The sequence below is a fragment of the Hyperoodon ampullatus genome (genome assembly GCF_949752795.1).
Source record: "Hyperoodon ampullatus genome assembly, chromosome: 3".
NCBI classification, from domain to species: domain Eukaryota; kingdom Metazoa; phylum Chordata; class Mammalia; order Artiodactyla; family Ziphiidae; genus Hyperoodon; species Hyperoodon ampullatus.
This window is the reverse complement of record NC_136916.1, coordinates 83,268,968-83,291,421: the sequence shown is the minus strand read 5'-3', so window position 1 is coordinate 83,291,421 and position 22,454 is coordinate 83,268,968. Positions and strand designations below refer to the sequence as shown.

Genomic DNA, 22,454 nt, shown 5'->3' with positions numbered 1-22,454 from the left:
CCAAAGACACACGTTTAGGGGTGACAAATTTTGCTTCCTTACAGTGCCTTGGGCCAGATAGCAAAGGTTAATATGGAAACACAAGGAGGAAGCCACCTGCCTTCCCAAGGTCGTCCCTAATGCTTTGGGGGACTCGGCTAGATGCCTGAACCTGAGATTTGGGGGAGTTCAGCTGAGACCAACTTCTTTTGCTAAGTCAGGGTTCTGCTGATCATAGCTCTGATTAAGTGTTGGCTAAGACAAACCCAAAGGATTTGGTGCCCACCAATTTCAAGTTTAGTTGGACTGGTTACAGTGGCCGAAGTTGGGGCTAAAGCTCCTTCCGGAATGAGGGGTAGAATTGTGGGGAAGCAAAGTTTCCTGGGATTTCTCAGCGATCTTGTAAAAAGCCCTTTCCCTCTGAGACTCTCTGTGCAGTGTGAGATTCACATCTACAGCCATTTGTCTAGTTAATTGCTCTGATCTGAAAGGATTCATAAAGTCTCATCCCCCCAGGAGGACCAAATAGTTACAGCTCTGAGTAGGTCCCCGAAGGTGCACCATCTCCCTAGGAATTCACATTTCAAGGAGGAATGAGGCCCAGAAACTTGGAGACTCCGGGTCTGGCTCCTGGAGAGACTTCATCACCGGCAAAGCCCATTAGCTGTTCCCAGGAAATAAAAATAGAATCTGGGTAGTAAAATAAAGTCTAACCTTTTTTGCCTTTGTGCTTAGTCTGCTTTCAGTGGCTTACAGGGGGGCTTCGTGCAGAGGCCTCGCATCCAGCACTTCACACCCGAGTTCCGGATGTGAAATGTCTGCGCCAATGCTCCAGCTGGGGGTGGGAGGTCCGACCGTATGCAGGAACGCTGCACACGACACCCCCAATCAAGATGGCGGTGGCGGGCCATGTGGTCACTGCGATGGGGAGCAGCTGCGCCTGCGCCTGCGCCTGCGCCTGCCCCGCGAGAACTCCACCCCCTCCCCTGCTGATGGGATCCCTGTGAAGCAGCCCCGCCCACGGCCTCTTGAGCGGGAGCTTGTGCCTCTGCATTCTTTGATCAAAGAGTAAAGCTTTCTTTTGCTTCTTAACCCAATTCATTCTACTGGTGGGGGCGACACTGGGCAGAAGGACCCTTGTTGGGGTGGGTAACAGTTTTACTTACATACCAAAGGCCAGAGTGAGGAGGAGATGCTTCCCAGGAGAGAAGGACGGCTAACTCCCGCCCCTTCACAGGGAAAACCAGTTTCCTCCCGCCCTTCACCTGCTGACTTACAACAACTGACCTGTTCTCACCATGTTGCCCCAGGTGCAGGCCTGGGCGAGGGGGGAGGCCTGTGTATTTACTGTGAGATATTAATAAGAACTCTGTCTGCGATCCCAATACGCTGTGGGTGCATTCAGGATGAAATTAAAGAGTATTAAAAGCCCAGCCGAAAGGAGAGAGTGTCTCAAAGAGGTCAGTTATACTGAATGCCAAGAGGAATGAGAAATTCAGTTAGACAAGGACTGGAAAGGTGTCACTTTGATTTAGCGATGTGGAAGTCATGGGTGACTTCGGAGTAGTTTTGAGAGAATGCGAGAAGGAGAAGACAGCCTAGAGCGGGTGGGGATACAGGCAAATCTTTCAAGAAGTTTGTCGTGAGAAATGAGATTGCCTGGTACACATGAGAGGGAAAAACAGGGTGAAAAGTTTACAGAGAGAGGAGATTTGAAATCGACATTGTGAAGAAAGAAGATGCAAATTAACTAAATAAAAGTAGTAGAATAACTTTCTTCAGCAGCACGTAGATGCCTGGGTGAAAGTAAGGGGGGAGAATGATAAGCAATCTCTTATGAAGTTCTGCCAACTAAATACACTGAAAGGACAGAAGAAAAGGGAATAAAGGATGTAAGTAAGAGTCGCTAACATTTTAGCTCTTGGAATTGTTGGGAAGGAAAACACTTCCTCTACCCTCTTACGTTCATTAATTGGGAATCTGCAAATTAAATTGACAAAAGCAGATTACCATGAGAAAAAAACATTTAACTGTGGATGACTACATGCAGGGGTTCACAGAGAAACGTGATTTGAAGGGCTGGCTACAACTGGGGGCTTATATACTACTTAAGTGACAGGGAGTAGGAGAAAGGCATCTTCTGAAAAACATGACTTCTTGGTGGGGGGAGGGAAGGGCACTTATGGGAGAACAAATGACATTTAGGAAAGATAAATGTTACATTAGGAGAATATATGGGAGATATGGTAGTTTTAGGAAAATGTCTGTTTGAGTCTGGTGCTTGGAACTCTTCTCTAAGACTGTTTCCAAAAAGTAAGTAAGTAAATAAATAGAAAAGGTGAAAAGTCTTAGGCAAATTTTATTTCTCCATGAGGAAAGATCTATGAATCAGTGTTTAAAGTTATATATACTAAGTTTTATGGCACTAGAACAATTGTAATACATCCAAACATTGACAATAAGGACTTCCCTGGTGGCACAGTGGTTAAGAATCCTCCTGCCAATGCAGGGAACACAGGTTCGCCCTGGTCCGGGAAGATCCCACATGCCATGGAGCAACTAAGCCTGTGCGCCACGACTACTGAGCCTGTGCTCTAGAGCCCGCATGCCACAACTACTGAAGCCCGCGCGCCTAGAGCCCAGGCTCCGCAACAAGAGAAGCCACCACGATGAGAAGCCCGTAGCCCCCGCTCGCCGCAACTAGAGAAAGTCCGCATGCAGCAACGAAGACCCAACGCAGTCAAAAATAAATAATATTAAAAAAAAAACCCAAAAATTGACAATAGCCATAGCAGCAGTATATCCAAATGATGTCTGTCTAAATCTTTAGGTCTATATATAGTGATAAAATTGGAAATAGAAAAAAGCTATCAATCAACACCACTATATATCAATGACAAGTTTGGTTGTCTGGGTGTTGGTATCAGGGCTCAGTTTGAGTATGTAAAACTCAACAGTGTTTTGATTCACAAAATCTGATTAAAAGTAAGTTAGATGCAGAGAAACATGGTTTAAAATACTATATAAATTTTCATCATACACATATAATACAAAAATATTTTCCTTTAATCCAGATTTTCACGTCATGTTTAATGGGAAACAACTAAAATGTTATGCAAACAACCCAGGAGGGAAATTTTTACTATTTATCTTTTAGATCATATAATCTTTCTTCAAAATCTGTACATATTCTCGTGATGTTTTCAAAACTAGATCTTGATTTAGATTTGACTCATCAGTAGCTCCTAGATGAGAAGCTCTATAGCATGCTGATTCAATTCAGCAGCAGCTGAAAAGAAAAAGAAAGGATTATATTCTTTACCTAAAATACTTGAGTTAACTAAATATAAGTTAGTAAAAAAAAAAAACCTGAGACCTTTCTAAGCGTTCAGAAGAATGAAAAGTATCTATACACGACATAACACAAAATACAAGATTACTAGTATATAATTTGCCTGTGGTTGCACGATGAATTAATTGCTCTTGTGGCTGAGTATCAGAGCTTCTGGCTTTCTCATTCGTCATTCATTTACTCAACAACCATCTGCTAAGGTGCTGTGACAAGCACTGAAATTACAAGATGAAGGTGACACAGTCCACCCTGAAAAATCATACTATAAACTGGAAAAACAGACAAACAGGCAATTTCCATACAGAGTCATAAATACTATGACAGGTATAAAAGAGGGTACAAGGAACACTCAGAAGTGACACCCAGCTTTGTGTCAATACTGTCAGCTTTTTGGTGGAGGTGGTATGTAAGCGGATACCTGAAGGGCAAGGAAAAAGTACGGGAGATGGAGGGAAGAAGCAAATACAAAGACTAAAGGTGAGGAAGAGCACCTGTGGGATTGCAAGCAGTCTATTTGACTAGATGTAGAGCAAAGGGGCAGAGGAAGGTAGTAAAGAGATAAGGCTGAATACTATGGCAGGACCCAAACTGATTTGGGTGTTTTTATTCCATGATAAGGAATTTGGAATTTTTCCTGAGAGTGAAAGATAAACCAATGACAAAGTCAATGACAGGAAATTTTAATGTCAGCCACTAAGTGACAGCTACACGAACGTGACTGCTTGAGTCTGGGTTTTTTGGCCTTAATCACTGCCAGAAACTTGAGAAGTTGATAAACCCCATGTTTTCTAATAGTGTCAGTGTGCAGGTTGACAGTTCCACAGGGATGGCAGAAGTAGAGAGGAAGGATATAGCCAGAAATAAAAAGAAATACATAGACTTTTTGAGATTTTTTTTTAAAGCTATGGAACATGATGAATAAATGAGGAATCAGGATATTTTTCATTATGAATGTTCATTCTTTCACATTTTTTCATTAGATATGTATAAGAAAAGATATTTAACCTATCAATAGTATCTGTCATCCAAACAATGGAAAGAGATGCCATTTACTACTGAATATTTACAGTTTATTTCAGAAATCAATGTCTAAATTTAATTCATAAATTTCAGCAACATACCTTTTTCTAGTTCTCTAGTTATATTTTTTCCATCTCCTGCCGCATCTGAAATAAGTCAAATATTATTTATGTTTAAGTTAGACAAGAGACATTTTTGTAGGAATGATGTATAGCTTATGAAATGTGGCCTTTAAATAATACTTCTAGAGACTAGACCTAATTTGAGGATTGCTTAAATAGAAAAATAATCACATAAATAAAATAAAATAAATTCCTACTTATTTTGATTTTAGATAATAAAGAACACATATATGTAACGTTATGTAGATTAATCTGATAAAAGGTACAATGAATATCAGTCTATTGAATATACATAATTTCAGAGGGTGATATTTGATCTTATTGGTACAAACAAGTTTAAACGATTAAAGTCATATATTACAATGAATGCATTACTTTGCAATTCTTAGAAAAATTGCTCTTTATAAAAGTTTAATCAGTTTTTTACTCTAATGGATCTTTCCTTAAAATGAGTTTTCCTTTCTTACACTTCTATATAACTAAAATTTTAAGGTATGTTCTATGGTAATAATTTTTCAACATAGAATCTTAAATACATAAAATGGAGAAAATGGTTCTGTTGTAATGTCATGTCAAAATTCTACTGGCAAAAACTTAAGTAAAGGTATTTTGCTGTCTATGTTAGGACTAAAACATTTATTTCAGAAAATCTGCTTGAAGAAAGGAAAAGTAGAGGCTAGAGCCAGTTTTCAAACTCAGTTTCTGATTCATGACTTTCTAGAATTAGAAGCAAGGAAAACAATACATAATTCTTTAACTGTAACTTTGTTTCCATTCTAGAAATTAGGGCCAACTTTTTGAAACATTTGACTAATTATAGTTATCTACTTAATTATGAAATGTGTGGGAACATTTCAAACTGTATTACAAGTGTCTCCACCTAGAGTGTTCTTTTAAAAATCTTTCTTATAAAAGGCACCCTCTCACTAAACAGGGTCTCAAATAGTATACTGAACATAACAAACACTGTGATGATAATGATATCATGATAGCCAATGCCTTTGTAAATTTTAGGTGCAAAGACAAATTTTTTGGCTAGCAGGTTTCCCAATATTTTTAGAGACTGCTTTCCATAACACTTTTCTGACAACAGCACTGTAGAGAGGCCCTATGAAATGAATAATGTGACAACATTACTAGACAGGTTTTGTGAAATTAATAACTCATAACAGATGAAGGAAGAAGCCTTTACTGGAATAATTTTTTATTACCATTAATAAACACTGCAAAATGTAGGTCACGTTTTTACATGCGTTGAATTAGGGAATGACCTGTGTAAGATTACTCTCTTTTCCCCCAAAAGCTCTTTTCCTCAGGATGTACTTCCGAGGCCCTTATATTGATTTCTAGGTGAAGATCATGTTCACCTGGAGGAAGTAGTTGGAAGTCGAACATTAATAAGGAGAACAGGGCTTCCCTGGTGGCACAGTGGTTGAGAGTCCGCCTGCCGATGCAGGGGACACGGGTTCGTGACCCGGTCCGGGAAGATCCCACATGCCGCGGAGCGGCTGGGCCCGTGAGCCATGGCCGCTGAGCCTGCGCGTCCGGAGCCTGTGCTCCACAACGGGAGAGGCCGCAACAGTGAGAGGCCCGTGTACCGCAAAATAAATAAATAAATAAATAAATAATAAGGAGAACACACCTGCATTTTTCTTTAAACTTTTCTATTTAACAAAAACACAGAAAGGTGAGAAAATTATACACAGGAAAACAATATATCAGCAAGTTTTAATTTTTAAGATTTTTAGTTAGAAGGATTCTCTCACAACTGGTAGTTTCCAAACTATGTCCCATAGAAATGGAAGGTCCCCCACTGAGGACACTGCAGGACTGAAGGAAAAAGAAGTCACAGCTTCAGGGTGTCCGCCAGTTCTTTAGCTAAACAGCTCTATATTTATCTCTGTTTTATATAATACAGTTTCATGCAAAAATTTTTTTTAAAAAAAGAAAGGTTCTTTTCCTTGAAAGAAAATTTTTTAAGGTGTGAGAGTCATTGATTTAGTCAAAGTCCCTAATTTTACAAAAGAGGTAACAAAGGCTCAGAGAGACTTTGTCACAAAGCCAACGTGTCACAAAGCCAACGGCCTTCTCACTGAGTCTAGAGAGAGTTCTATGCCAGCTACTTCCTCAGATTAAGAAAAAAAACACATAGATTTTTAACTATAACTCAGAGAAAATGAATATGTAAAGCTTTGTCATGTAGCTCAATAACGTTTGATGCATGAGACATGAAATAGTAGCTTTCTAACTAAATTATGTTTTAAAGGCATGAACAAGAATAAATTATCATAACTCCTATTAGTAGCAGTCAATATATTTAATTTATAAACCACAGATTTTTTTTTTTTAACCACAGGACAGGGAACTTGAAGGAGAAAATCTTGAGTTGAATCACACAGGCCAAAATTTAGGAGATTCTTCTTCTTTTTTTAATTATTATTTATTTATTTATTTTTGCGGTACGCGGGCCTCTCACTGTTGTGGCCTCTCTCGTTGCGGAGCACAGGCTCTGGATGCGCAGGCTCAGCGGCCATGGCTCACGGACCCAGCTGCTCCGCGGAATATGGGATCTTCCCAGACCGGGGCACGAACCCGTGTCCCCTGCATGGGCAGGCAGACTCTCAACCACTGCGCCACCAGGGAAGCCTGAGGAGATTCTTCTTTAAAAGGATATTCGTTTCCTCCAAATAAAACTTGGTTTACCGAAATGAGTCAACAAATGAATTATCCACGTTGTGGGTTATTTATGGCAAAATTTAAAACACAAAACAGATTTCTCTTTACTATCTAGCACACTTCAATCTCTCATCATTAGTTTGTATGTACAAAAAACATGAGTGTAATCTCAATTAGAATTTAAATCCAGTCAGGAATTACAGGCTCATTCCTTGGCCTAAAGTTTCAACGTGAGGACTTACACTCCTACCCTCCTCATGAGAGGAGGGGAGATTTACCCAATGCGTGAATTTGGGAGAAGGAACTAAGAAGTGTTGGCTTGCTTCCGAATCTTTTCTTTGAGAAGGTGTGTGTGCCTTCAGCACCGGGAACTGGGGTCTGCTCTCATGCCCGCAGTAAGCAGCCTGCCCTGGGGCGGGGGTCAAGCATTTGCTTCCTCCCCTTAGGCCTAATTTGGAATGAAGTATTCTGAGGCCCACTGTGACTGCACACTTAAAGCACGTCCTCCAATTCATTAGTTATGTGTCAGTAACAAAGCTCCTTAGTTGATCTCCAGCTGCTGACTCCCGCGTGCTGAACTCAGAAGGGGAAGAGAAGTGTCATCTGCCACCTACCCACCACAGCTCCAACAAGGCAGAGGACCACACGACACTGAGGGAACGTTTTCTTCTTCTTCCCTGACTTTATAATTAATGTACATTGTTCAAAACAACCCCCACTATAAAGTAGGGGAAAGGTGAAAGGAACATTTTAGAAAGAAACGTAGTGAAGCCAGTAACAATATGAAGCACAACAAGTATGTGTTCGGTCACCCAACCGTAATGTATTACTGTTAAATTATATCTGAGACTGCAGGCTGGAAAATAATGTTGCACTCTCTTTTTAAGACCAATTTGATAAATATATACACACCACACACATACACATGCACACTCATTTCCAAAGTTAATTTATTTTCAGTAATTATTGATACTTTTAAAATTTGATATCACTCATTTTAAATGTCACGAAAATGTAATAAAATCAAGTCATTTAAACCACCTCAATTCATTATCCAATTGTAAACAGGCTAAGGTATGAAGGAAATTACACTTGGCAGTCTGTAGATATTAAGTACATATATTTTGCTGCAGAGAGAAGAACTGAGGAAGAATTTGTAGATCAAAGAGCTGAAAAACTAAGTACAGGAAAAAAAATGAATGAAAGAAAAAGAACTGTTAAGAAGTTGAACTATTACCTCTATCTTTCAAAAGATAAAATGCCTACTCATTTGTCCATGTGGACAAAATGAAGTGGGAACAAGAAGGATTATACTGATATAATAAACTGAGACAATAAACAAGTTTATTGAACTCTGCCTGTGCCTTATGAGAAACTAGCTTAACTACTGTGGTAATTTGATTAGAGTTAAAACTCAAGAGTGGATAGGCACTGCCTTGGTGATGTAAACACGAGGCCTATTTTTTTTAAAAAGAAATGTGACTCAATATTCTGGTGAGACACAAAATGTTGTGTCATATAAAAAGTCAAAGTCTTAGGAATATTAATTGTTTTAGCTTCAGTGCATTTGTATGACCACATTTAAAAGAGAGTTGCTGAACTGAATGGACATTTGAGCAATTTTTTAAATTACTTAAATAAATCATTAGAAAAATTTTCAAAGTGTCAGTAATGCACCAAAAGTCCAAAATCAGTCAATGTAAAATGTAATCCTCCTACTTAAGACAGATTTAAAGGGCATTTATTAACTACTGTGGCCATGCATCGTGTTCGGCACACAAATACCTAAAAACTCTTGAACATAAAAAAATCTTTAAACCAGTGAGATTGTGTCTGTTATAAAGTTGTCTGGAATAGATTTTTAAGTTTTCAGTTCTTGAAAAAATTCTATGTGCAAGAAAATCTAACAGTGATGTAGCTATTTTGGCTAATGTTAACTTTTTGTATTTTATAATAATATAATTAAATAACACAATTGAAAAAAACTGTAAAATTACTTCTGATATATAGGACCAAACATCCCAGAATTAACTAGAATGTGAAAACTGAGGGTAAAATTAGTAAGACAGATACGTAGTAATCTCCTACCCCCACAATGGTATCAACTGCTAAGACTGAACTTCATGTACTGGTGAGGGAGGCAATAAATCTGGGTTAGGTACATGGAGTGAGCTTGCTGCTACAACAAGCACAACTGAAACCACACACCTAGAGCAGTACTTTGCTATAATTATTTTCCTTAAAGTTAGGGGAAAATGCTGAGTAAGATAAAACTTCACAGTGGGAATAGTCCAAAATGTTAAAACATTGCAAATAAAGGAGAATGATAAACAAATGCAATCTTGATGCCATTTTTAACATTTTACTTTGTAGAATCATAGCTAAAACCTTTAGAAGGCTATTGTTTTATCATGTCCCATCCAAAAACCCACCTCTTTCTATCATTTTAGACAGTACGTTAACACCTCTCATAGTATTATTTTATGTTTTCCTAGTAGAAATAATTATATTCCTAGCAATTCCAGAAGGCACCTTCTTTCTGTAAGTCTTACTAAGTTGTTGTGAACAACAACTGTATAATAACTCTTCCGCGGCATTCTGTAGTGATTATGGAGACGTCTTTGCATCTTGATAGAGTTAAGTAGTGCTCTTCAATTTCTCTTATTAAAACCAGCACGATTTGGCAAAGACCCCACAAGGGAACTATGTATACCTAGTAACTACAACATTGAGTTTAAAATAAACTATTTTCCGATTTATCTAGAATTACTAAAAAAATAAACGCCTCTTTCCTCCAAAAAAATTAAAGGAAAAAATTCCCGCAGAAATTTTCTCTCACATTGTTTTTGCATTCACACACTCTTTCATCTTCATCTTGTAAAATGATACATTGTTTGAGTTTTTGGGTGACAACCCATGAGAACATTCTAAGTTTACATCATGCTTAGCAACTGACAGAGGGCTTGACATGCATTTTCTTTTCGACCCTGGAGTCCAGTTTCATGGCTCTGAAGCACTTAGACCCAATTTAGCCACAGCACTGTCTAAGAAACCTTAGCTTTGCTCTTCTATGATTTCTTACGACGTGAAGCCAAATGAGAAAACAGGTTGAGACTTCATTTAACAAGGCCTACTTTTCTCTGCATCAAGAACATCATGAAAACACCATCAAAACCATAACCCTGTGTGCACAGAGTGAGATGCATATTTTAATAACAATGATACGCAATGAAAACTAGTTGCAATTTAAAGACTCCCCATCATAGTCATCATTCATCCAGGTGATGGCAAGATAGAGACATAAGTGGACTTCATTTTAAAAATTTAAATATTTGCTTTATTTACGTATTTAGAAATGTTCTACAATTGCTCAGCAAGACATTTTATAAAAATTCAATAAAAATGCTCTAAGTAAAATAGCAATTAAGGATGCATTCTCATGTATGAAAATGACAAAAAAATTTAACTTAAAAACAGAAATTAACTTATTTAGTGCTACAAATCTATTTAATTCACAAAAAGGATTTATCTAGGATTCCTTTAAATAAAAAAAATCCATATATGGTTACATGTTTGGATGCCAATCATTCACTTATGCTTAGGGGTAGAAAAACTAGGGTGCAGCAAAACTTGAAAATGATTATGAACCATTGCCAAACTGAAATCAATTAGAAGGTATATCTTTGGTTATTAGGCAATAATATTTAATTTCTAAAATAGGATTTAACTGCAGTTTTTAGAAATTTAAAATGTGTCAGTTTAATTACATTTACTGAATAAAGTTAATGATAAATCTTTCTTGAAAATGAGAAATCCAGGGACTTTAAAAAATCATAAAATTTCTGTCTCTTTATTAGCACAATTAATTATGGCTTTTACTTCGTGTGTGTAAGTCAAATAAACAATTCAGAATTTCACCAAATTAAAAACAAGAATTATTATCAGAAATCTGAAACCCAAGGAAAAAAGGATAGTATAACTAACCTTGGTCAAGTACATCTCCATGCTCTCATGTGAAGGGCGTGAACTTGAGGTAGAAATCTCTAAGTTTTCTCCTGGAGTAAGATATCTATTGAGCACTAAACTATTATTAATATTTCCTACACAAGGTGGCTTCAGGACTGGCCTCGTAGTAAGAGTGCTGAGTAAAGATATGTTCTGCTGTTTCTCCACCAGTAGTTTCATACTGACCTTTGCCAGCTTCTTAAGAGTCCTGGAAAGATGGCAAAACACCAATTTCATTCATTGCATTTTCCCTAAATGATTTGTAAATGATTTGCATTTCTTAAATTGCCATAATAGTAAATGGAATGAACCATTAAACCACGTTTTAACACTGAAAATGGGTTAAAGCAGACCTATTATAAACAATTCTAGGTGTAAAATTATTCTAAAGAAGTATATATGTGTCTGGGGGATCCTTAAGTAACAAGTCAGTCAAAGTCGGGAGAGGAGAGAAATGGCATCAGCGATGGAGACGGCTTAACAGGTGACGCTTGCTGCCTTCTGCGATGGCTGCACTTAGACACCCACCTTTAGTAAACCAGTTCAGGGATGAAAAAACAAACCATCCCTCAAAGACATTTTCAAGCATTTGCTTTCACCACCCCTGTATACACATTTCACTCATTACCTCAGAGGAATTAAGCATTCGGCACTGAGGAATAATCTAGAGCAGCGGTCCCCAACCTTTCTGGCACCAGGGGCCAGTTTCGTGGAAGACAACTTTTCCATGGATGGGGGTGTATGGGGCTTGTCAGGATGGTTCAGGCGGTAACGCGAGCGACGGGGGGCGATGGGGGGGCGGCAGGTGAAGCTTTGCTGGCTCGTCCGCCGCTCACCTCCCGCTGTGCGGCCCGGTTCCTAACAGGCTGCGGACAGGTACCGGTAACACTGTTACTGAGGCACTGGGGGTGGGATCTGCCCTTGCGGTCTTCCACGCACACCCTCACGCAGGCCACCGTGTTATTTTTAGACACTTTGTGAATTATACGGCCCTTCGCCCCTCTGTTACTTTCCCCTTATTTCACAAGCATGCCTTTATGTAGAGTAGAAAAACTTCAAATACAGTAGTTTGTCTCAGGGCGCCCTCTAGCGATGATACCAAAGATCATAATCAAGAAAGTAAATTTACCAAATGCTAAAATGTGACGCTTTGCGTTTAAGCGGTAACCTTCCAAAAAATAATTAAACTCGTTAATATTTCTATTTACGGGAATTCCAACAAGAAATTTTATCTAAATTACAAAGTTTCAAAAACACTTGGCTTAAAGACTAAATCAGGTTAACTATTGGGTTCGCCAAAAAGTTCGTCTGGGTTTTTCCAGTAACATCTTACGGGAAGACACAAATGAACTTTTTGGCCAACCCAATATAGGAAAATATAAAAAATAAAGTTATGTAAAACCAACAAAAAGGTGGGGAGATGCAAACTGGACTAACATTTTAAAGGTGACTTCACTTACTAACATCATTTTCCAAAGTTATACTATCTAGTTAGCTTTCACTCCTACTAATCTCATGAACCTGGCTCAATAAAAATTATGCTTTAGAGGCAAATTAATGAGCTAAATTTAAATTTATTTTCTATGATTCTACGTTTTGACTTACTTGTTTCGTTTATTTGGCAATGACTTTCTAACTTTTAGTTCTTCGAGGTAGAGTTGCTTATATTTTTCCAACTCTGCTTTAGTAGAATCTTCTTGAAAAGTTTTCATTTTGGAGAGTTCAGATTCCAGATCTTTAATTCTGAGTTCCATTGGACTTCTTATTGAAGCATTATTATTCTCTCTTAACTGCTCTAAGTTTTCTTGAGATGCTGCTTGTGTCTAAAGTCAAATAAAAACATACATGTTTAAAATAATTATAACCTGAATAATTATAGTATATTTGTTCCCTTTAGTTTTGTGTCAATGATCCAGAGAGCAATTTTAAATGTGAAAAAAAGGCTGAACTTTAAAAATATTTATCATCAATGTAAACTGAATTAAATCTTAATTATAAAATTAAAGTTGGATCATTCTTATATTCGTACTCATGTAATCTGATAATTCAAAGAATAATAGGATCAATTTTAAAATTTTTAAATTGAACAATACAGCTAAGAATAATCCAAGAGTATAGTACAATTTCTAAATCATAATATTTTCTTTTCATCCTAATAGTTTTGTTTTATACCAGTTGGTCTTAAAAATAAAATGATTCCCTAGTGAGAATCGTTCTGAAAGATCAATTTAGTGAGAATAATGATGGAAACTGAAATATTTAAAGGGAGAAACAAATGCCACCTTCCTTCCAGAAATTTACAAAACAAACTGCTATAAGGGAAGTAGAAGAAACATATAAAGTGTATACATCCGAAATGTAATTTGTAGTGAAGTGAATTAAAGCACATTACAGAACAAAAAATTAACCTGTAAAAATAGGTTGACTTCTTTTAATTTTTCTATTATATCCTGTCTTGCTCTTTCTTCAACCTCCCATTTATACTGCTCTACTTGACTGTGTTCTATCATATTCATTTCTATATGACTTCTGAGGTTCACTGCTTCTTGTTCCAACTTCTTTTTATTCTTCTCTAGTTTTTCACATTTCTTTTGCATTACTTTTATAGATAATAACGCCCGTTGAAGAACTTGATTTTTTGCACCCAGATGTAGACATTTTGAAGATGCAGTTTCCAGTTCTGCTGTAAGGTCATCGATCTGCATGAATAAAATAAAATCGCTTGGTAATTAGGGAGGTAAACTGAGAATAGCCTAACTCAAAATCAGTATCAACTTTTAAAATAAATTCAGTTACAATAAAATGGTGTCTATATTGTAGCGTGTAGGACCTTGAATTACTAAGAAAATGAAGAAAAAAGTTCAAACCACCAAGAGCCACAAATATATATCCTTCACTGTCATCATTGTTACACAAAATTTGCATTTGATTTTATACTTTTATTCTTCTATTGTTTCATGCCTTTCCTCCATAAAATGACTATAAGTCACCTCTTAGTAGAAAGCCTCTTACTCCTTCCCCACCCCCATCTTAACCCTCCATGATTTTTAAAGTTTTAGGGATATCATATTGAGTTATTTAGGGCTAAATTAATAAATGCCTCCCAAAATAAGACTCGGAAAATCAGACTCTAATGAGTCTTGTAAATATGGCTTCTAATGCCATAAGCCTTTTTTCTGAACTACAAATATTTTATGCTAATTTGTATTGCATTCCAAGGAGAAATGCTTCGCAGGGTTAAGGAGAAATCACATCTCCCAGTGTAATAGTTTAGCAGATGATCCATACATTTTTCTGAACAAAAAAATGCCATTAATTCTTGCAATGCTTTGTTACTTTCCACAGAATAAGAGAACATACTAAACAAAACAAACAAAAAAACTTGCTGGAATTTCAAGGACACTGAGTTGGGAAGAACTCCTTCCCTTTAGACAGAATGTTTATTTGGTAAGACAAGGCAAGTGGATGTGGTAGTTTAAAAACATGTCTACATGTTTTTAAACAGGAGGCGCAGTGGTTGAGAGTCCGCCTGCCGATGCAGGGGACACGGGCTCGTGCCCCGGTCCGGGAAGATCCCACATGCCGCCGCGGAGCGGCTGGGCCCGTGAGCCATGGCCGCTGAGCCTGCGCGTCCAGAGCCTGTGCTCCGCAACGGGAGAGGCCACAACAGTGAGAGGCCCGCGTACCGCAAAAAAAAAAGAAAAAAAAAACCGTCTCTACAAATTCTTTGACACTTATCTCACGAAATTCTCAGGGCTTCGCAAGACTGTTAATGGAAGCCTGACGGCCCTTGAAGAGGCTGAAGGTGACAGCTTCTAGGCAAGGGAAGAAAATGACACTGCAACCTGGAGGGAGGGGGACTCTAGCTACAAAGCAGCTGAAAGTAAAACTGATGAGAGGGATAAGCTAAAAAAAAAAGACTATTGAATATAAAGGATCCAGGACTCATGGCGTTCAAATATCTGTATCCCATTTACAGCATCTCCACATGCCCAAATAATGCTAAAACAGAGAAATAGCTTCTGGACTAAGATCAGATTTAGGGTGCTGCCAGGAAAACATGGTCTAAAGATGAAGCCAAGACTGTAGAACCCTTTATTAACACCCTGGAAAGACTTAAGTTGGTGCCTCAAATTCCTTTAAGGATCTTAAAAAAGCATAAGAATTTTAAAGGCATCATCCTACAAAGTTTCCCGTCCTACCATCCTACAACAGCTTCACAAGAAACCCAAGGGGAAGAGCTTATCTCAAAAAGATTTGGGAGGGTAGCTTTTCCAATGTCATGAACCCCAATAAAATTCACAGGACATTGAAAGCTTTAAAGAGAACTGTGGTAGCAAAAACACTGCTTGCTAGCTTGGATTAACAGAGACCAAGACAGTACAACATGAGAAGAGGCCTCTGGGATTTTCTTAGAAGTTCTGTAAGTCCCCCTTCCTCCAGGTTTCAGTGTCATTTTCTTCCCTTGCTGGCTTGAGAAACACTACTCAGCTGCAAACACAGGTCATTTCTTATGAAAAGGACGGAACAAAGAGCTCAGAGGATACAGCAAAGGAGAATCACTTCCAATGTCGGGACTAAGTCCTAATCACAGAGCTGGCAGCAGATATCAGGCTGTATTGCAGAACTGCTATGGACCAGCATGTCTTCCATTTTACATTTCTGAATGGGGGAGTCTTTAGCAGTTTAACAGAATGTTGGGTATGTGGGTGGCAGAAAATTTGTCCCTTTAGTTCTCAAGTCTTAGTACTGAGAGGATTGGTACTCAAGGGGCTATACTCTAGAAACCACACACAGGAGCCTCATCCCCATCCGTACCTGGTGAAAGATGGTAAGATCCTGGACTCAAGCCTGAGCCTGACACCATAACAATTGAGACTTGTGGGGGAACTGAGTAGGGATAAGTGTATTCTTCATGTGGAAGGAATATAAAAATTGTGGCCAGTGGGTAGATTATGCTGGTTTTTAAATGTATCCATAAGTTTTTGAAAAAACTTATCCCATAAAAAAAGGTAGACTATGGGCCAAGCATAAGTGACTTATTCCTAATGAACAGAATATGGTGGAAGAGATGCTGTGTGAATTGCAAGGCGAGGTTAGACAAGGCAACACAGCTTCTGCCTGGCTCTTAACCTTGGAACCCAGCCCCATGTTGTGAGGAAGCTCAGGCCACAAAGAGAGCCTAGGTGTTCAGGGTAGGTGTTCCAACTGAGGGGAAGAGAGGCCAGCTGTCCTGGCTATGCTTTTCCTAAGTATAGATTGTGAACAAAATAAACATTGCTTATTTCAGCTACTAAACTTTGAGGAGATCTTTAGGAAAAAACAGATAGAAAAGTGGATGAAAAAAAAGAGATAATAAGAAACATAACTTAGACACAGTAGAAATTGGTTTCCTATAAACTGGAATCTAATAAATGTTGAGATTAATTTAAAATGACAAACAATGCTGATGAGAAGAAGCAGATAACTAGAAGAAAGACCTAAGAACTATTCAGGAGGAAGTTTTGGGCAGGTTCCCTTCACTTACAATTTCTTACACATAGGCAGGTATGCCTCTTCAGAATTTCCCCTCAAGTTTGAAGATAAGGAAGATTGGTAAGCAAGGAGACATATGAAGTATAATAGTTGAAAAACAACTAGAAATCGTCAGTTTAATTACCAAAATCAGACTTTTTTACCTCATCTCAAATAACTGAACTTCTAAGGGATAGGCAACTTTGAATATTTATTAATCTAGGACTCAATCTTCATTGTCCTTTCCTCAGAGAGGAAATAAAACATCATGGAAGCATTTTTAATCTTCTCAGTAGTAAAACAAATGGAGTGTCCTTTGGCAGTATATAATTAAATACAATTTTTCCTTTACCTTACTTAAAGCTTGTTTGTAAGGGAAGGTAGGATATCTCATTTTTACATTGTACCACAGTGCTTCTCTATATCCTACAAACTGGCTTTGAAATTTTGAAATTCAAATTATTAATCTATTATTTGTCCCAGATAAATTATTACCTTTTTTTAAAAAAATTTTATTTTATTTATTTTATTTATTTTTGGCTGTGTTGGGTCTTCGTTGCTGTGCACAGGCTTTCTCTAGTTGCGGCGAGCAGGGGCTACGCTTTGTGGAGGTGCACAGGCTTCTCATTACGGTGGCTTCTCTTGTTGTGGAACACGGGTTCTAGGTGCATGGGCTTCAGTAGTTGTGGCACACAGGTTCCACAGCTGTGGCTTGCGGGCCCTAGAGTGCAGGCTCAGTAGTTGTGGCGCATGGGCTTAGTTGCTCCATGGCATGTGGGATCTTCCCGGACCTGGGCTCGAACCATTGTCCCCTGCATTGGCAGGCAGATTCTTAACCACTGCACCACCAGGGAAGCCCTACCTGGTTTTTAACAGCTATACTCTTAAAAATTTTTCTTTGGATGGGTTGAAATAGTTATTCTATTCATTATGTGTTAAGCTATAAAGTACAGCTATGCATCTCTTTCTTTTTCAATCCAAGAAGGTAGATACAGGGAACTGTGGTTTCTGAGAATGCAGGATCTATGTCAAGAACAAGATCAGCACGAGTGTTATACACAAGAACCACATCAAAAGATGATTTAATTGTGAATTGCAACATGATGGCTTAGAGAGACTTCCAACGAGGAAAGCTGACAGCCCAGACTTAATCTTCTCCTAGATGGTGAAACCTACGGATGAGTCTATGAATTATAATGAGCTAAACATAATGAAACAGATAGCAGACGAAGTCAGCAGATCTCGTGACCAAGATTTGATGGAAACTGGAGTGAAGTGGGAGGCACTGGGTGAGAGACTAAAGGTCTGAATGGAGGGAGAAAAAAAGGAATGGACTTTACCTTTGTAAACCTACTTCCCATTGTGTCATGGGGTCAGTGAGGCATAAGCTGGCCACAGGCTCCTTCAAGAGGCAAAAAACCTCCACGGAAGTAGAGTTAAAGACATTCCACTACATTGACTTTTTATTATTACATAAAACAACTGGTAAGATGCAAGATGACGAAGAAAGAATTCTCATAAAATCTGACTTGATACTGGCATAGGACAGACATATAGATCAATGCGTTACCATTGAGGATGTAAAAGGAAAGCCCCACATTTACGGCCAACTGATTGTAAGAGTGCCAAATAATTGAATGAGACAAGAATAGTCTTTTTAACAAATGGTACTGGGACAATAGAATATCCACATACAAAAGAATAAAATTAGACCTCTACCTCATACCATATGTAGAAATTAAGTCAATATGCAAGAGCTAAAACTACAAAATTCTTAGAAGAAAACACAGCTGTTTATCTTCATGACTGGATTTGGCAATTCTTAGATATGACACCAAAAGACAAAAATCGACTAGCTGAACTTCATCAATATTAAAGACTTCCATATTTTGAAGGACACCATCAAGAAGGGGAAAGGGCAAGCTCCTGAGTGAGATAAAATACTTGAAAATCCTATATCCGATCGAAGATTTGTATCTAGGATACAAAGAGAACTCTTACAATTCAATAATAAAAAGACAATCCAACTTAAAAATGGGCAAAAAGTTGAATAGACAGTTCTTCAAAGAAGATACACAGATTGACAATAAGTACATGAAAAGTGCCTCAACCTTATTAGTCAACAGCGAAACGCAAATCAAAACCACAATGAGATGCCACTTCACACCTTCTAGGATGGCTATAGTCAGAAAGACAGGTAATGACAAGTGTTGGTGGGCATGTAGAGAAACTGGAATGCTTACACACTTTGGATAAAAATGTAAAATGGTGTGGCCACTCTGGAAAACAGTATGGCAGTTCCTCAAAAGTTTAAACAGGGTTACCATATGATACAGCAATTCCATTCATAAGTATATTCCAAAAAGAAATGAAAATAATATGTTCACACCGAAACTTGGACATGAATGTTCATAGCAGCATTATTAACAATAGCCAAAAAAGTGGAAACCACCCAAAGGTCCATCAACTGATGAATGGATAAATAAAATGTGGTATGTCCATACAAATGAATATTATTCAGCAATAAAAAGAAATAAAGTATTGATCCACGCTACAAAACAGATGTACCTTAAAAATATTATGCTGAATGAAAGAAGGCAGTCACAAAGGACCCCATATTCTGTGATTCCACTGACATGAAATATCCAAAATAGGCAAATCTATCGAAACAGGGAGTACAGTCGTGGTATTAGGGCTGGGAATATGAGGAAGGGAAAACTGGCACAGGGTGATGGCTAAAAAGTATAGGGTTTCTTTTTAGGGTGATGAAAATGGTCTAAAATTGATTGTGGTGATAACTGTATAACTCTTTGAATATACTAAAAGTCACTGAATTGTACAGTTTAAAGGAGTGGACTGCATGGTATGTTCATTATATTTCAATAAAGCTGTCACCAAAAAATAATGGATGCTTTGGGGTAATGGTGTGCTGCTCAGCTTCAGATCACTAGCCATGGTTCAAGACACAAACAGTCAACAGTGTGCCCTTTTTATGGAAAAATTATATAGGAAAAAGCTGTCTTTTTTACTGGTATCAAGTCTAAAAAATTAAGAGACAAATCCATGTTTCACTGCTCAAAGCATGGAGTGATTTATATTTCCCCCAATTAAGTGACTTCTGGGTCCCAAAACTGATTAAAAATTACCTTATGTTTTAGCATATTAATCTGAATATCCATTTCACTTTGACTGGTTTTTAAATCTCCATGGAAACTAAGCTCTCCATTTTCATATTCATTTAACTTCCTTCTTGGCATTTGTAAGAGTTTCTTAAGTCTGTAGAAATGCATAGAATGAATAAGTCAAGTTCTTTAAGAGTAGATAATTAATAACTATTTAAACAGATATATGTTCTATCATATAAAATAAACTCTATAAATTATAATCCTTTCTCATCTGTTCTAACCTAATATGGTTTGAAAGCATAATAACTAAATTATAATCTTAGGTAAATAATATGAAGAAAAATTTTATGACACATGCTAAGTAAAGAGTTAATATAGTATGTGTATACATATATTATACGGTTCTTATAAGGAAGCTGTTATTAGTATCCATTTTTAGTATGTTAATATGAAATACTAACTTATTATTAAATACTAGTTATAAACCAGACATCAGTATCCAAGCTGAAGAAGAAGAGCATATCATATATGAATGTTTTGAAAAGACACAAAAAGACATTTTGGTACCTACTGACCACAGCCTCTACAAGAAGCAAAGAAATAACACACAAAAAAACATCGACACTCACTCACTCAAAATAGAAAAAGAAACAAGAAAGAAAAATCTTTGGAGTCTGAGCTGCTGGAGAAGAAAACCAGGCTGAGATTCATAAAAAAGGAAATCAGCACAGAGAGAATGTGTACCAGTCTCTTCAAGCTGTTTTAAGAGATCTAGAAATCTTGCCCAGCACAATGTTAACAAAATGCCAAGCAATGTAGAGAAAATTAAATGAGAGAAAAATACTTATGAGAATCAGGGAAGAACCATAAGTACAATACCAAAATCCACAGATGCTCAAGTCCTCCTAAGCACATACTCCTGTATACTTTAAATCATCTCTAGATCACTTATAATACCTAATACAAGGTAAGTGCTATGTAAATAGTTATAAATACAATGTAAATAAATTCTATGGAAATAGTTGCCACCTGAGGCCAATCCAAGTTTTGCTTTTGGGAACTGTCTGGAATCTTTTCCCCCTGAATACCTTCAATCTGAGGTTGGTTGAATCTGTGGATGCTGAGGGCAAACTGTGCTCAGCAAATAACCAGAAAGGAAGCCATGTGGAGGCACCACAGACATTGGGAAACACTCTATTTTTTTTTTATAATCTGAGTGGTCAAAACATGATCATTAATTTTATTATTCTTTAAGTCATACATATGTTTTTGTACGTATATTTTAGAACTAAACTTTTAGAGCAGAAAGAAAACATAAGCAAAATCAAGATAGTTTTTGATGTTGTTTAACAGTGACACAAATAGGTTTTTAGATATTAAAATACTTGAACGCTGAAGGGGAAGAAAACAACTAAAAGAGGGCAGGATTACCCAAAAAGAGCAAAGATATCTTGCAGACATAAAAATTCAAGGTAGATGATGAAGAGCAGAGTGATATTACTATATGCAAGGCACACTATTGTTATTGTTTTAGAAATCATTAAAGAGGAACTGTAATACTGGGGCACTCAAAACAGTTTCAGATTGTGCTCTGAGTTTCTAAAGTAAACTTTTAAATAGGATGGATGATTTGTTTAAGTATGAATATACACATATAAAATGAATTTGTATCTAAGGTTTTAATAAAACAAAATTATAGTTAAATCAATTAATTGTTGAAATTATCAGAAATATTAAAATCTTACCTAGTAATCTCTTTTTCTAATTCACTATTTTTCTTCATTACTCGATCCAAACTATATTCCAGAGACTGTTTTAACTCAATATATTTCTTTATTTCCTCCTTTTCATCCTCAAAAAAAATTAATTATTTTTTAAAACCTAGAGACTTACTCTTCTTTCTTAAAAATATTACTTCTCATGAGTTCATGAGTAATATACGTTTATAGTGAAACACAGTTTATAAACCTGATGCCAATAAGGACAGATTTCAAAAATAATAACTTTTCTTGAAACAGCTTATATTGATTTTTCATTTTCATCATTTCATCATTTTTCTAGAATTTAAATTGCCAAAATTTATTTGTTAAAAACAGACGTTTTGGGACTTCCCTGGTGGCATGGTGGATAAGACTCCATGCTCCCAATGCAGGGGGACTGGGTTGAATCCTTAGTCAGAGAACTAGATCCCACATGCAGGCCGCAACTAAGAGGTTGCATGCCACAACTAAGGAGCACACCTGCTGCAACTGGGGAGGCCGCCTGCTGCAACCAAGACTTGGAGCAACCAAATAATAATAATAATAATAAATAAATAAGTAAATAAATAACCCAGAGGTTTTTACACGTTAATGAAATTTTTTTAAAGAGTGGTTATATTTACGTTTTAGTTTCTAAAGATGCCCTAGAAACATTTTCATCAATGGTTTAAGATATTCCAGGTTTTGTTAAATCACATCTTACTAATATAATCTTTGAAAAATTCCCACACAAGATAAAGCCTTTCATTCTCTGTAAGCATTCTTCCATAGGTTTCAATTTCTCCATTTCTATTAACCATTCTTCTCTTTAAATAAAGTTTAAGTCTTCTGTACACTAAATAAAAATGTAACTTCAGGCTTCTCTGGTGGCGCAGTGGTTGAGAGTCCGCCTGCTGATGCA

General features: G+C 37.2%; 1 protein-coding gene across 1 annotated transcript in view; it reads right to left on the bottom strand.

Annotated features, from left to right (window-relative positions):
- Positions 1–3,082: 3,082 nt before the first annotated feature.
- LOC307049542 (ankyrin repeat domain-containing protein 26-like) overlaps positions 3,083–22,454 on the bottom strand; it is a gene marked incomplete at its 5' end in the record, with an annotated part of 115,218 nt that continues 95,846 nt past the window's right edge. The window contains 7 exon segments of the mRNA XM_079699102.1: positions 3,083–3,224; positions 4,476–4,497; positions 11,134–11,362; positions 12,760–12,977; positions 13,563–13,853; positions 19,815–19,944; positions 21,539–21,645. Of these exon segments, the coding sequence (XP_079555228.1) occupies positions 3,133–3,224; positions 4,476–4,497; positions 11,134–11,362; positions 12,760–12,977; positions 13,563–13,853; positions 19,815–19,944; positions 21,539–21,645 (1,089 nt within the window). The 3' untranslated portion in view covers positions 3,083–3,132.